At 42.9% G+C, this 13,019-nt stretch overlaps 1 protein-coding gene across 1 annotated transcript; it reads right to left on the bottom strand.

The window, feature by feature from the left end:
• Positions 1 to 444: 444 nt before the first annotated feature.
• On the bottom strand, positions 445 to 10,007 carry LOC106587655 (thrombospondin-1). Its single transcript, XM_014176268.2, has 22 exons — positions 9,758 to 10,007; positions 9,527 to 9,607; positions 8,813 to 9,372; positions 8,470 to 8,545; positions 8,156 to 8,248; positions 7,942 to 8,051; positions 7,491 to 7,616; positions 6,758 to 6,854; positions 6,294 to 6,467; positions 6,012 to 6,188; positions 5,751 to 5,924; positions 5,367 to 5,647; positions 5,027 to 5,245; positions 4,820 to 4,927; positions 4,504 to 4,663; positions 4,296 to 4,414; positions 3,553 to 3,787; positions 3,138 to 3,365; positions 2,747 to 3,018; positions 2,538 to 2,635; positions 2,284 to 2,423; positions 445 to 2,170 (listed from the first exon to the last, which is right to left on the bottom strand). The coding sequence occupies exons 2-22, from the start codon at positions 9,588 to 9,590 to the stop codon at positions 2,163 to 2,165; spliced, it is 3,519 nt and encodes a 1,172-aa protein (XP_014031743.1). The 5' UTR covers positions 9,591 to 9,607; positions 9,758 to 10,007; the 3' UTR covers positions 445 to 2,162.
• Positions 10,008 to 13,019: the final 3,012 nt, after the last annotated feature.

Below are 13,019 nucleotides of genomic sequence, written 5' to 3'. Positions count from 1 at the left end.
ATTTTAGGTTTTATTCACTGGGAAATTCCAAGAAAACTAGACACATTGCTGTGGGTTATATTGTGCAATAGCTCTACATTTGTAATAGTATAAGGTGGTAGACATTGACGCAACTAGCATATGAACAATGTAGTTTTTTCCATAAACGAATCATTTTGAAGGCTTTGTTGCTAAATTCCTTGTCTCCTTAGGTGTGGGATCGTGTTTTCAAGGGGATATTGTAGTGTGAATGTCCTATTGAATGTGGGCTTTAGTTCATCCTAAATTTCCATGCTGTTGACTTCTCAAGGGTACTCCCTTTCTTTAAGGACTCCCCAGACTCAAGTGATAGATTCCATCAGAGTTTACAGAACATGACCTATTTCTGTTTAATGCTTCATAGTACTGTACATATCAAAGCTGAAAATAAATCCATAAGCAAGCAAAGGACAAAAACAATGATAATATATTTTTCCTGATGTATTTATTGTTCGGTTGACATTACAAAATAACTGGTAGAAGTATAAACAGCATTTGGGAGGTAAAACTATGGTAAAAATGTTTATAGACAAGCGTCACTAATAGTAAAGTCAAAAATACTAAACAAAACAATATCCAAAGACATCCTCATGTCAGTGTGCAAACAAGTTTATACAATCAGGAACACGGGTCACGTTTCTTGATAAATTATTTAAATAGCATATATCTACACATTAAATAACCTCATAACATAGAACAGACAAACATAACAATAATTTATCCATTACAAATGCACAGGACATACATAAAGCACAACATATTTCAGAAAACGTTTTTAAAACGTTAGGGGAATTTGCTGCTACAAAAACCTTTAATATACATCATAAAAAAAGGATTGCACTACAGTGACACACAAAAAAAGAAGCCAACCAATGTATACTGCTGCTAAAAAGGTACTCATGTTTTGTTGGGTTCAATCCAAAAAATTATGAGGTAATATTTGTACATGAAGGTTTTCCTTTGTTTTCCCCATCAGAAATATACACACATTCTCAAGCACACAAGTCTGACATACTGTGCAGAAGAGCAATGGGATTTAAATGACACCTAATTTGTCTATTTTGGAAGGTTGGCATGAGAGTTAATACTGCATCCTGCTTTGAGAAGACTTTTTTAGAGGGATTTATACCCTGTTTCAAGATTCCAGTTATTTAGAACGGGTTTTAATGACAATAAGACAGAGATGAATAAAGATGAGAGATATCCTAACTCTAGGATCATGCGTCAATACTCTCAACTGGTAGCAAATAAAATAAATAATAACTTATGTACAACCTTGGTAACAATAGTCCTCTCAAGGCAGGTTAGACTGGCCCATGTGTTTTTTGTCCCTCTCCACTAATGTCTGAGCTAAGATGAAAAAAAAAAGACATCCTGGAATCCTGGCGAAATAGCAGTTGTGTTGTTCGCTAGTAGTCTATATTGGCTTTGGGTGCTAGTCCTGCTTCTGTGCTCCTTCCATATATCATCTAGAGTTCTTTCCTGAGAAACCACTTAGCAAGCCTGGTCAAACCCTGAAGACATACTTCATACTGAGCTGAACTGCAATGGTCTACTAGAAGCCACTTAGTTACCGAATTTGAAATGGCTAATGCCTTGACTACAATTGGCTTAAGTGTCTTTATCACAAAGCTCTTCATGGGTAACATACACGCAGACAAACATTCACTCTCATTGATAGAATCAGCCAATCCATACTGTCCACGGTCCCTCAATAGTTCCTTTAAGGGGCATCTCTGGCCCATCTGGAGTAAATATCCTACTGCTTTCTTCATTTGGAAACAAGTCAAGTCCTTCTGAGTCCACAGCAGATCTGAAGTAATGCTCGGAAATAATGAAAATACTCTTCCCTTTAGACCTCCCTCCAGAGAGGGATAGCAACTAATTCAGAAGTGCAGAGAAATCTATCTGATTTCTTCACTGAGCAATGTTATGCTCAACCTGCTGTTAGTGCAGGGGTCTAGTCATCATAGGGCAGGCAGTTAGCCTATGTCCATTCTGCCTCAATCCCACACACTTGCTCTCCATTCCACCAATGTGCTTGTCGCAAAATAAAGAGTAATATTGATATGGTCCCAGGTCATATGTTACATTTATATTTGAGCAGGTAAATACATTCTTCTAAGAGCCTCTCTCTAGTCTGATTAAGAATCTGGAGGAAAAAGAGAAGGAAAGAATCAGTTAAAACCCTGTACATATTTTGACTCAAAGGGCATGAGCAAGTCATTTTTTTTGTTTGACAAAACATTCCTGAAAGCATCTTACCTCTGCATTCGTATTTGAGGTCTGAGAAGTATGTCATCTCCTGAGAGAAGACATACATGCCTAGTCTTCCACCAGCATAAGTCTTGTCGTAGATATTTCCGGAATCGGCCATGATTCTCTTGCCTTCATACATCACAACTCTGAAAGGAAGGACGATGACATGAGATCATTAGCACATGAAAGCAGGAGTTTATGTGGTTTCAGTAAAGGCAGAGGAGCTAAAGAGTTCAGAGCTAAACCTAATCTGAGCTCACCTGATGAGTCCAGACTTGGGCCTGTGGATCAGGTGCCATCTGTAGGCGGTGTAGTCTTTCCAGCCGATGTTCTTGGGGTCGTGCCACAGAGTACGCACCTAAGAGGAGGAATAACAAAAAGACATGAGAAATGTTTCCTACCCTGTGGTTTTCTCTCTCACTGCTCTTATGTGCTTTGGGCTTGTAATGTGGACTGAAGCTGACCATACCTGTCCAGCAGTGTCACCGGTGTGCCAGAGGGCGTTCCTCAGATGCTCCCCAGGTCCTGTGGTGGAGTTGACCACTTTGATGGACACTCCGGAGTAGCCCTGAGCTCTGGTCGGCGTGTGGGACCAGTAGGTCTGTGTGATCTGCTTCCACATTACCACATAGAACCTGGAGCTGGACTGGTACCCAAACACAAATCCAGCATAGTCATCGTCCCTGTCTGTGTTGATAAAGAACGTTCCACTAAAGTCCACTGCGTTGAACTCATCGAACCCTATAGACAATAAAGAGGTTGGTTAGGACTTTTCTCAATGGACCCATAATCTACGAATGGTAGTTTTGTAGTTGTTCTCTTTAGTTTCTAAGGTGTTATATATATGTTACAGTACGTACCAACAGCAATGCCAGGGTCACAGTTGACGGTCTGCACCAGTTCTTTGCCCTGGTGACGGACCACCCAGTTGGGGTCGATCTGGGAGGTTCCCTTGGGGTCTAGCGGTACCATCTGGAACCTGCGGAAGTCCGTCTCACTGATGGCAAAGTTCTCAGGGCACACATCGTAGATATCAAGTATGTTGTCTTGGTCAAAGTCATCTTTGCAAACATCTCCACGACCATCACCTGAGAGGAGGAGGCAGAGAAAAGCACTTAGACATTTCTTCATGGAGACAACAAGCTAACCACCCCTATAGTAATCTCTGTGACTCTGCATTTCTGTAGAGAGTACTTTGTCTTTCTAGATGAATCATTCAATAGGTCAGTTGAATGGCGCCAATGTTTGATAGAGCTACTGAAGAGAGTGACTCACCATCAGAGTCCAGCTGGTCAGGGTTAAAGGCCAGCCTACAGTTGTCCTTGTCGTCAGGGATACCGTCGTTGTCATCATCGTGGTCACAGGCGTCACCCTTGCCGTCTTTGTCGTGGTCGGCCTGGTTGGCGTTGGGGATATAGGGACAGTTGTCCAAGTTGTTCTGATGACCGTCCTCATCAATGTCCTGGTTGTTGTCGCACTTGTCTCCCACACGGTCTGAGTCAGAGTCAATCTGGAGAGCAACACAATTAATTTAGTCTTCACAAAAACACATTATTTCACACTTGTATGAGAACGTGGCTCTACTTCAATGCACTCAGACATAATGAATGTATTTCACCACTCTCAACTCAAGTCATCTCCCTCAATATGAGAGGTGCTATCCTATCCCTCATCCTAGTGCCCCCGTGTCTTCAGGTATGCTAGTAATTTCTCTTCAAACAAGAATCCTGTTTCCTTGCACCGTGGCAAGACTACACACACACACACACACACACACACACACACATACACATTCATATCTATTCAGAAGGGGGGACTGAATAAGGAGAGGGGGAGAATTGCACTCATTGTTCTCCCAGCTTTCGCATTTTCACATTCCTGTCTTTCATTAAAGCTGAGCACAGGTGCAATCAATGGCTACTGTCCTTAGAGGCGGGGCTCTATGATAGTTCTACTTCCCTCCAAGATATTTGATAAGATTGGGTTCTTATGTAGTAGAAGATGAAAGCTGCAGTTACCTGGTCTGGGTTGTTTTCAAGAGGGCAATTGTCACAGTGGTCTCCCACTCCATCCCCGTCAGTGTCTCTCTGGTCCACATTGTAGACGTATGGGCAGTTGTCCCTCTCATTTAGAATGCCTGTGAAGTGAACACACATTTATATCAGTCTATGACAACTTTTAAGGACAGAGATTTCATTGTCTGTTGGAGGAGTGATGATCTCTTACCATCACCGTCAATGTCAATAGCACAGGCATCCCCCTCTCCGTTGTTGTCTGTGTCGACTTGGTCGGGGTTGCTCTCATGCACACAGTTATCACATCGATCACCAACGTCATCTCTGTCCACATCATACTGAGCGGGGTTGTAGACCATTGGGCAGTTGTCCTAATAATTTGAAAAAGTTAACACCATTACTACATTGTTCATATGCTACTCGCTTTCCCCTGACTCCTCCAATTTCTCTAGCCCATAAGAGAAAGGACTACTGATTGCTGTGTTTGGTTTCTTTGTGGATAACCAAGTCCTGTTTTGATCTCTCACCCTATCATCAGGGATCCCATCGTTGTCATCATCTTGATCGCAAGCATCACCAAGCTCATCTTTGTCGTGATCCTCCTGTCCAGAGTTGGGAAGGTTTGGACAGTTGTCCTGAAAAAAAAGGGTTGGTTAGAGAGCCATAACCACAATAACACAGTGGAGAAGCTAGGGATAGACTTTGTGCAGTGCTGGGGGTGTGATCCTTCCTACCTTCTTGCAGTGGTAGGTGGCGTTCTCCACACACAGGAGGTCTTTGTTGGGCCATCCATCCAGGTCAGTGTCATCTCCACAGATGTGACCATTGCCAGCGTAACCAGGTTTGCACTCACAGCGGAACATAGTGTCGCTGAACTGACCCAGGTAGATACAGTTGGCATTCTTGTTGCAATTATGGCTGCCATCTTGGCAGGGGTTACGGGGTGTGCACACCTAGGGGGAAGGGAGAGATACATACTAAAGGGTTAAGATGTGCTGCTGACCTCCTAGCATTAGAATAAATAGAAATCCTCACATTTGTGTATTTTGTTGCAGTAGCCAGAGTTTGTCTCACCTGTTTCTTGGCTGTGGCCTGCTCCACTCCTCTCCCGAAGGGCTGTTGTCCTGAGTAGCGAGGGGGGCAGGCAAGGCAGTTGTAACCAGGCTCAGTGTTCTCACAGCGGTGGACTCCGTTGAGTGTGAAGCATGCGTCACGGACCTCCTTGCACTCATCGATGTCCTTGCAGTTGATGCCGTCTCCGGTGTAGCCCACTGGGCATGCGCCACACTTCCAGGAACCATCATCAAAGCTGGTACACTTAGCGCCAGCAAAGCAGGGGTTGGACAGACAGCCATCTATATGAAGAAGCATATTGATTTTAAAATACTGAACAAAAATGGATTTGTACACTTTTAGGTAAAAATAACAAATGCCATAATCTATTAATAAAATTCGTACCAATAGGACAGTCTTCTTTTCCACACAGTTGGGATGTTTTGCCGTCACCCTGACATTCCTTTCCTCCGTATTTGGGGGTGGGGTTGTTACAAAGACGCTGGCGCGTCTGGAATCCACCTCCACAGGTGACAGAGCAGGTGTCCCATAAAGACCAGGGTCCCCAGACTCCGTCAACTAAAGTACAGCGAGAGAGATGAGTTACAGCTGTATCTCCAGACAGATAGATAGGCACATGTGTTTAGATGCTGCTCTTCTACTTACTTGGACAAGGTGATTTCTGGCAGACCTCGGTCTCTCTGCCCTGTCCTTGGCAGTCTCTGCCTCCCATCTGGGGAGTTGGGGAGTTGCAAAGGCGAATGCGGGTGATGACTCCTTCACCACAGGTCACAGAGCAAGAGGACCAGGGAGACCAGTGGCTCCAACCACCATCCTGCTTGACTGTAAAGGACAGACACATAATTATTAGTTAATGTGCTATTACAGTACACATGAGATGTATGGTACTGAGTGATACTGTTGAGTAGAAATGGTAGGTTTACTCACAGCGCTTGTCACATTCCTGAGGGTAGCAGTCGCGGGTCTGCACAGAGGTGCCCTCGCAATTGCTGTTGATGCGGTCGCATGATCGACCTCGCTGTTGGATTCCCCGTCCACAAGACACAGAACAATGAGTCCATTCAGACCAGGGGGACCAACCATCCTCAGCGTAGTCACTCGCTAGAGGGGAGAGACAATGGGAGAGCTATTAACACTGCAGAGCTCAGCCAGGGGGGCAAAGGATTTTCAAAGAACAGAGTCTATTTGAATAAATTTAGCCCAGGAGATTTGAGACCTGGCATTCCAAGGGGTACTCAGGGAATGTGAATGACTGTCAAATGATAAAGGAAGACTTTTCCAAATTAAAATACACCTGATAGGCAGGTTGTCAAAAAAAGTTAAAGTCCACCTCACAAAAAAGTACTACAATACTGTTACAGGCTTGTTTTCAACAGTAGAAGAGTACTTACGGGTTCCACAACGTGGGCAGCACTCTCCATCGGGCACGGTGGCGTTGGCACAGGGCATCAGGGGGCAAGAGATTTTGCGACACACAGTGGCAGAGTTCTATAGAGAGAATTGCTGAAATGAGTAAATAGTTTGTCTCCAGAGCACGCTGTCCGGCTACAACAAGGACGGCCGGGAAAATTATCTGGACCCTTAACTTTGCATTGCGCAAAAGTGGTTGCTGCTTTGCCAGGACTAATTGCTATGTTTGGGAACATTGGGATGATGTTTGGCTGGGGCAGGGGGATCCCCGCTGTGCTACCGTCCTAGATCTGTGCACCTGCTCTAGGGTCAGGACAAGCAATGTGCTGGGGGTCTGGAGGGAAGGACGGTGACAGTGGGAAAGGCAGAACAGAGGGTCTCTGCAGATGTACTAATTAAATACACATTCTTGATACCTAGCCAAATAGATAACTACGATAACACCCTTAGTGAGAGAGAAAGTGAGAGAGAGAGAGAGAGGGGTTTGACAGGGCAGAACCCCCCTACTGCTTTGTTGCTATTCTCTCAAACATCTCATTAGAGGTGAGGTGAAGGCTAGCAAACAGACACTGCCTAGTCACAAGAGCCTAAACACAAGAGCCCATTAACACCTCATTACAGAAGGGGTTGAGGAGCTACTGCCTGGTTTTCACACAGTTTACTACTGGCTGGGTTACTGAATAACTGCATTCCACCAAGTGTGATGACACCTACCTGGCAGGTACACTCTGTGCAGCCGTCCACGGTCCACTCATCTTTGTCCTTGTGCACGATGCCGTTGTGAAGACAGACCCCTCTGTGGATGTTCATCTGGTTCATGAGCAGAGTGCTCTCCTTATTCTGAACACAGAAGAGGGGAGGGAGAGAGAGGGACATGTGTTTAGACAATAGGATGGAAACTTTTACAGAGCCAAGGTTCCAGTATAAATACATTACCAATCAACATTGTGATGAAGACATAGCTTGATTTAACTAAAGCAAATACAAATTCAATGACAGCCAAACATATTTGTGTATTCATATGGCAGCCATTATGATCTGTCAGGGCCTGCCATTCCAAGGGCAAGTGGCTGTGCAGTGGAGAGGTTTTAACTGGGAACAGATAGACTTGAGAGGGAGGGAGGAAGGATGACAGTGCACAGACCCAGCTGCTTTCTGTGCTTACCACTCTGTTGAGCTCGTTTGACAGCTGCTTAACAACCACGCCGAGTCCCTTGAGCTCCTTGAACATGCTGGTGATATCCTCACAGGAAAAGCCACAGACCTGCTGAATTTCTAAAGAGGAAAAAAGCAATCACTTAGTCACCTCCCTCCTTCACATGAGCACAGACCAGTAGGAGCAAATGACCTTGTCCCTGCAGAGTGAAGTCTGGTCTCACCTTTGCTTTTGTGGCCAGTGTAATCAGTCCTTATTGCTGGGCTAGACCCATTGACTGGGTTGTCCAGGGTCATGACATCAGTCAATGTTCCAGCTGGAGGAGGACAGACAGTAATTTCCATGAACAGCATAATAACATCCACCGGAAGAGACTTTATTAATGGCCATATAGAATTCCGGTACTAGTAATTCTATTTGGTAATGAAATGCATTTAGATTTTTACAACTAACAAGCAATGAATAACATCAACTTATACAGTAATTCCAACATTTAAATGCAAAAATAACATTTATCATTTTGTAAATCACACTTACAGCTTTGGCATCCCTTATTGCGCATGATTGCCTCCAAAGTGGTTCCAAAAACGAAGCGCACGTTCTGAAGCACTCCCTGCACAAATACACATTCCATTTAGAGCTATTCCATATTAACACGTTTACAACTTTTCAAAAAATTTCCTTAGGGATCATAATATCTAAATGTTTATGTAAAATAATATCACATCTCTGGACGCCAAACGTTGCGCAGTGCGCAATCCACGAGGTTGGGGCTACTCAAACTAGGCTATAAACTTCAGAAGTGTAACATTTATTTTTAAACATAATTACAACATTATTTGCAATGTATTTATGAACACATGAATCAAGTCATATTTACCATAAATTTGTCTTTCACAGCTCCTTTTCCAATTCTCAGACGGGCAATGTCCGCAACCTCATGCGTCAGGACCTTTTGAATGGGCACGTCTATTTCGGATATATTGATCTCTTCACATCCTACGAACAGCTGGGCACGATCTTCCTGAATGAACAGCGTGATATTCTTCCAATGTCCTGTCGCTAGATCTGCATCTTCTATGGACACTACCTGTTGCTTGTTCCCGGTGGAGTATACCACATCCAGAGTTTGCGCCTTGCCATTAGAAATAATTTCGAATATCGGTCCTGATCCGTCATTCTTCTCCACAGTCAAAAGACTACCCCTGGTTTTCTTGAACTGCTTGAAGTTGACGAGGAGAAGGAATCCTCTTTCAGCTTGTACTGAATCAATGAGGTCCCTGAAGGAGATCTCGGGAACCGGGGGGATCAGGTCTGCGTTCAAGACCTTATAGGCTGGGCTGTAGGGATCTGCGCCTTTTACCAAGGTAACTCCTTGGTGCCTCTTGTTCACCTTCACAAGCTCGAATAGGTCGTATACACCGTTATCATCTCCAATCTCTGTGAAGGGAGAAACTGTAGTGAGTCTCTCTTGGCAACTTCAAGTTCACAGATAAAACATTGCAGCAACTTTTAACAGAATAATTCCATTGTTGATTTTAAAAAGCATATTGTCAAAAATGTTATAATGTTCCCCAAGTTTCCAAAAACTCACCTGCCACCCGGCTGCCCTCACAATTCCAAAGCACCAAAAGGAGAAATACTCCTGTCGGCTTCATCTTGAAACCTCAGAAATCTGTTTCAACCAGAAAGTAGAAAAACTGTTAAATAGGTATTGTCATTTACACACTTCTCAAGATTACAGTCCCATTATAAAAACGTAATAAATATATTTTAAAAAGCTACATGTTATTTAAAGAAAATATTATTATTAGAATTGACCAACCTGAATAAAATAAATAAATCACAGATCGATCAGTTGAAGAAAGCCCTGGATTTTCAGTTTCGTTGTTCCGTTATTTCTTCTTAAATTCTCCAAGTGTATTCCCTTCGTTGAATAGTTTTAGTAATCTTATGTTCGCTGAAAACTCTTTTTCAAGTTTGTTCTTTCTTTATTCTGATGCTCAAACTATTCTACTAACACTGTGGACATAAGTGCTATTTCAATAGTTTCATGACATTCCTGAGACAACAACTCCTCCAATCAGATCGCAGAAGGAAAAAGGGACGAACTTATCTTCTTACCTCATGACGCTGAGAGTAATATCCAAGGCGAAGGCTACACATAGGAAAAAAATGCATTCCAGAGCCGAATTTCCATATAAATATTTTATAGAGGACAGGGGCCAACCAGTCGTTTCCTGTAAAAAGTACATTCTTTGTCAAATATGCTTCCCTCTTTATTTTCATTGTCTCTTTTTAATAAAATGTACAAACAAATAGTCATGATTTACAGAATAAACCATGTAGATCCCCTTAGAATAAAAACATGTGGATTGTTAGCCAATATGTTGTTGAGATAGCCATATATAAATGGAAAAATAATACTTTAATATGATATAGGCTAACGGCAAATGTATATGTAAATTAATGTGAATATTTTGGATTTTTGAGAGGATGCATAGGCCTATTGCTGATCTATTCCTCTTGCCATTCACAGTTCATCCACTGGGAGGCGTTGTATGAGTTTAGATTTGAGTTGGTCAGACTTTCCATCCTCACATGAAGACGAGAAAAGTGAAGAAAGTATAACTTCAGAAAACGTTATTGCCACTAGGAATTTTGGGCCAGACTAGTAGAATATATTTAGGATTTTATTTGGGTATTTAGGATTTTATTCCGTTATTACACTTCAGCTGATACTGAAACCGTTCATGTTTATTGATCATGTATTCATTTTGTATTAGAAATTAAACAAAAAAAGGGAAATAATCGTCCTCATATGTATCTGATCATTTCCAACACTTCCTTGGGTTCTATGCCTAACATGACATCACCAATCATGTGAAAGGTAGAGCCATGCATACATAGCCTATGAGTCATTCTTAAACCCTCTTAAACCTCTTTTCGGTTGCCCCTATTATGTAATGACAGATTCCCCCTTTCCTGATTGAGAATTGTTCCACATTTCACTTTTTCAGATTAAGCATTTTACCCCAAATCAATGTTAGCTAATTCTTGGAAAAGTAACTTCCCTCCAGATGTGGATAGGAGCAGAAATGAGGAAGAGACAATGACAGTGATGGAAACACTCTGGGCAAACAGCAGAAGACTCACAGCACCTTACCGCCGACGCATCATGACTTACTCCCTAAAATAGAGGGGGTCCTATAAATACATGAGATAGACAGAACCCTGAGTGTGATTGTGTGCAGGCAACATCTGGACACCTGAACCACCGCCAGCAGCATATACATACCATTGGAATGTGAAAGACTTATGACTGGGAATACTTACGACAGCTATTGACCTGTAGTAGGCTATTCACATAAGTGTTTCAGTAGTTTGGGGAATCAGGAAATGATAATGCAATAGTGCTCAAGGGTCAAATAAATGTATGCTCTAATGGAAAATGCCCTTGAGGGTGGGGTGGATGGATTGGAATAGAGTCTCATATTTCAGAGACAAGTTGGGAGCACAGAGAGAACATACGCAGGTGTGACCAAGCGTGTCAAATGGGGTATGTTTGTGACCTCACAGCATGGGAGGCGGGGTTGGCGTTGTGTGTGTGTGTGAGGAGGGGCTGGTGTAGGAACATGTCAGGTCCTGATGAATACTCATCCAACCACCCAGCAAGCCAAGTTCAGACTGCAGCGGAAACAGACCATAGATAGCAGTGTTTACTCTCTCTCTCTCACACACACACACGCGCGCGCGTAGTAGAGACGTATGATTTTTAGGGTAGGAGGTAGAGAGTTTGTGTGTTTAGTCTTTCTTAAGAATTTCTACGCAGTGCGTCACCCTTGACCATCTGTATTATTCCCAAGTATCTGAAGAAAGGAAGCAATGACCAATGACATCATTCAATAATCCTGCCTATTGCTGTAAATACCTTCCCATCCAGGACCGGTAATGTCTTAACAGTAACTCTGTTAGATATAGCAATAAACATACGTTGTGTACTTAAACATAGTAGATCTATGCTCTGATTACAACTATATCCATTGAATACTTTGCTGGCTTAGCTAGCAATGATGACAGTGTCTCTAGGTACTGACCAGACTGCAGGCTGATTGATTTTTACCTTGACACATCTGGGTCAGTGGAGCTGGACAAGACTGCTTCATGAATTTCCTGAAGGAAATGCAGAGGCCAAAATCAAGATGTGAATCTCTGGAGTGGAGGTAAATAGAGTATGATTGTTTCAGTAAGATGCCATGACTGGGGTCTGCTGTGGCCACAGTAGATACATGTACATAACAGTTTCTGACTGACATGGTTCCGAAGACAATTGCTGTATGGTTTTAACTTTCTTTAACTTTTAGAAATACAATTCAATTGTGTGAGCAAAATCATTTTGATGAGTTGTGGGAGGAATGGTTCACTATTATCTATCATTATCATACATCAGTTTGAAAATCAAAGTCTATCAGATGTATCAGAGATTCCAAACATGACACTGCATGTTAGTGGATCACATGGATTTGTGTTTCACTGTTAACCATCCATATGCTGACCCCATGCAGATGAGTGATGAGAGTTTCCTGGTCCTGCAGCTCCAGGGCTCCTATCCCTGTGGCCGATCAATGGCAGTTTATGGGTTTTATTAGACTGTGCGTGATCCAGCAGGCTAGCGTTAGCATACTTTCAGATGAGGAACCTCATCCATGTGCCCTAAGGCCTGGAATCTGCAACCACTCATGGTGAGTCAGTTAACGCACATTAGCACTCACCTCCACCAGCCTGCTCTATGCCCTGCAGCCATGCTTTTTACTGCAGCAACCATGAGAAGTCCTTACGGAAAGAGGTGTGGCGTGAAGGAGGGGGTGTGTTTTAGCTTGAGGCACATTTGTCACATGAGTGCTCAGGAGTGAATACTTAAATAAATCATCTCCAAAAATGCAAATATAAGACAGCAGTGCCAGGGCTTATATTTGTGAGAGCACAAGTGGATCATGTTCAGGAGGATCAAGCAGCCTTGAATGGCAGGTGACCATTGCCAGATGATAAAAGTTGAATCATTGTTGGCCAGTTCCTTGAGCACAGTG

The sequence above is a fragment of the Salmo salar genome, chromosome ssa01 (assembly GCF_905237065.1).
Source record: "Salmo salar chromosome ssa01, Ssal_v3.1, whole genome shotgun sequence".
Classification (NCBI taxonomy): Eukaryota; Metazoa; Chordata; class Actinopteri; order Salmoniformes; family Salmonidae; genus Salmo; species Salmo salar.
The sequence above is the reverse complement of the archived record's forward strand: the minus strand, read 5'-3'. Positions and strand labels throughout refer to the sequence as shown.

Excerpts from the sequence above, each read along its gene's own strand:
- LOC106587655 (XM_014176268.2), bottom strand. The coding sequence starts at position 9,590 with ATGAAGCCGACAGGAGTATTTCTCCTTTTGGTGCTTTGGAATTGTGAG. Across the intron at positions 8,546-8,812 it reads CTGTGAAAGACAAATTTATG|GGAGTGCTTCAGAACGTGCG; the intron begins GTAAATATGACT and ends GTATTTGTGCAG. Across the intron at positions 2,424-2,537 it reads CCCAAGTCTGGACTCATCAG|AGTTGTGATGTATGAAGGCA; the intron begins GTGAGCTCAGAT and ends CCTTCCTTTCAG.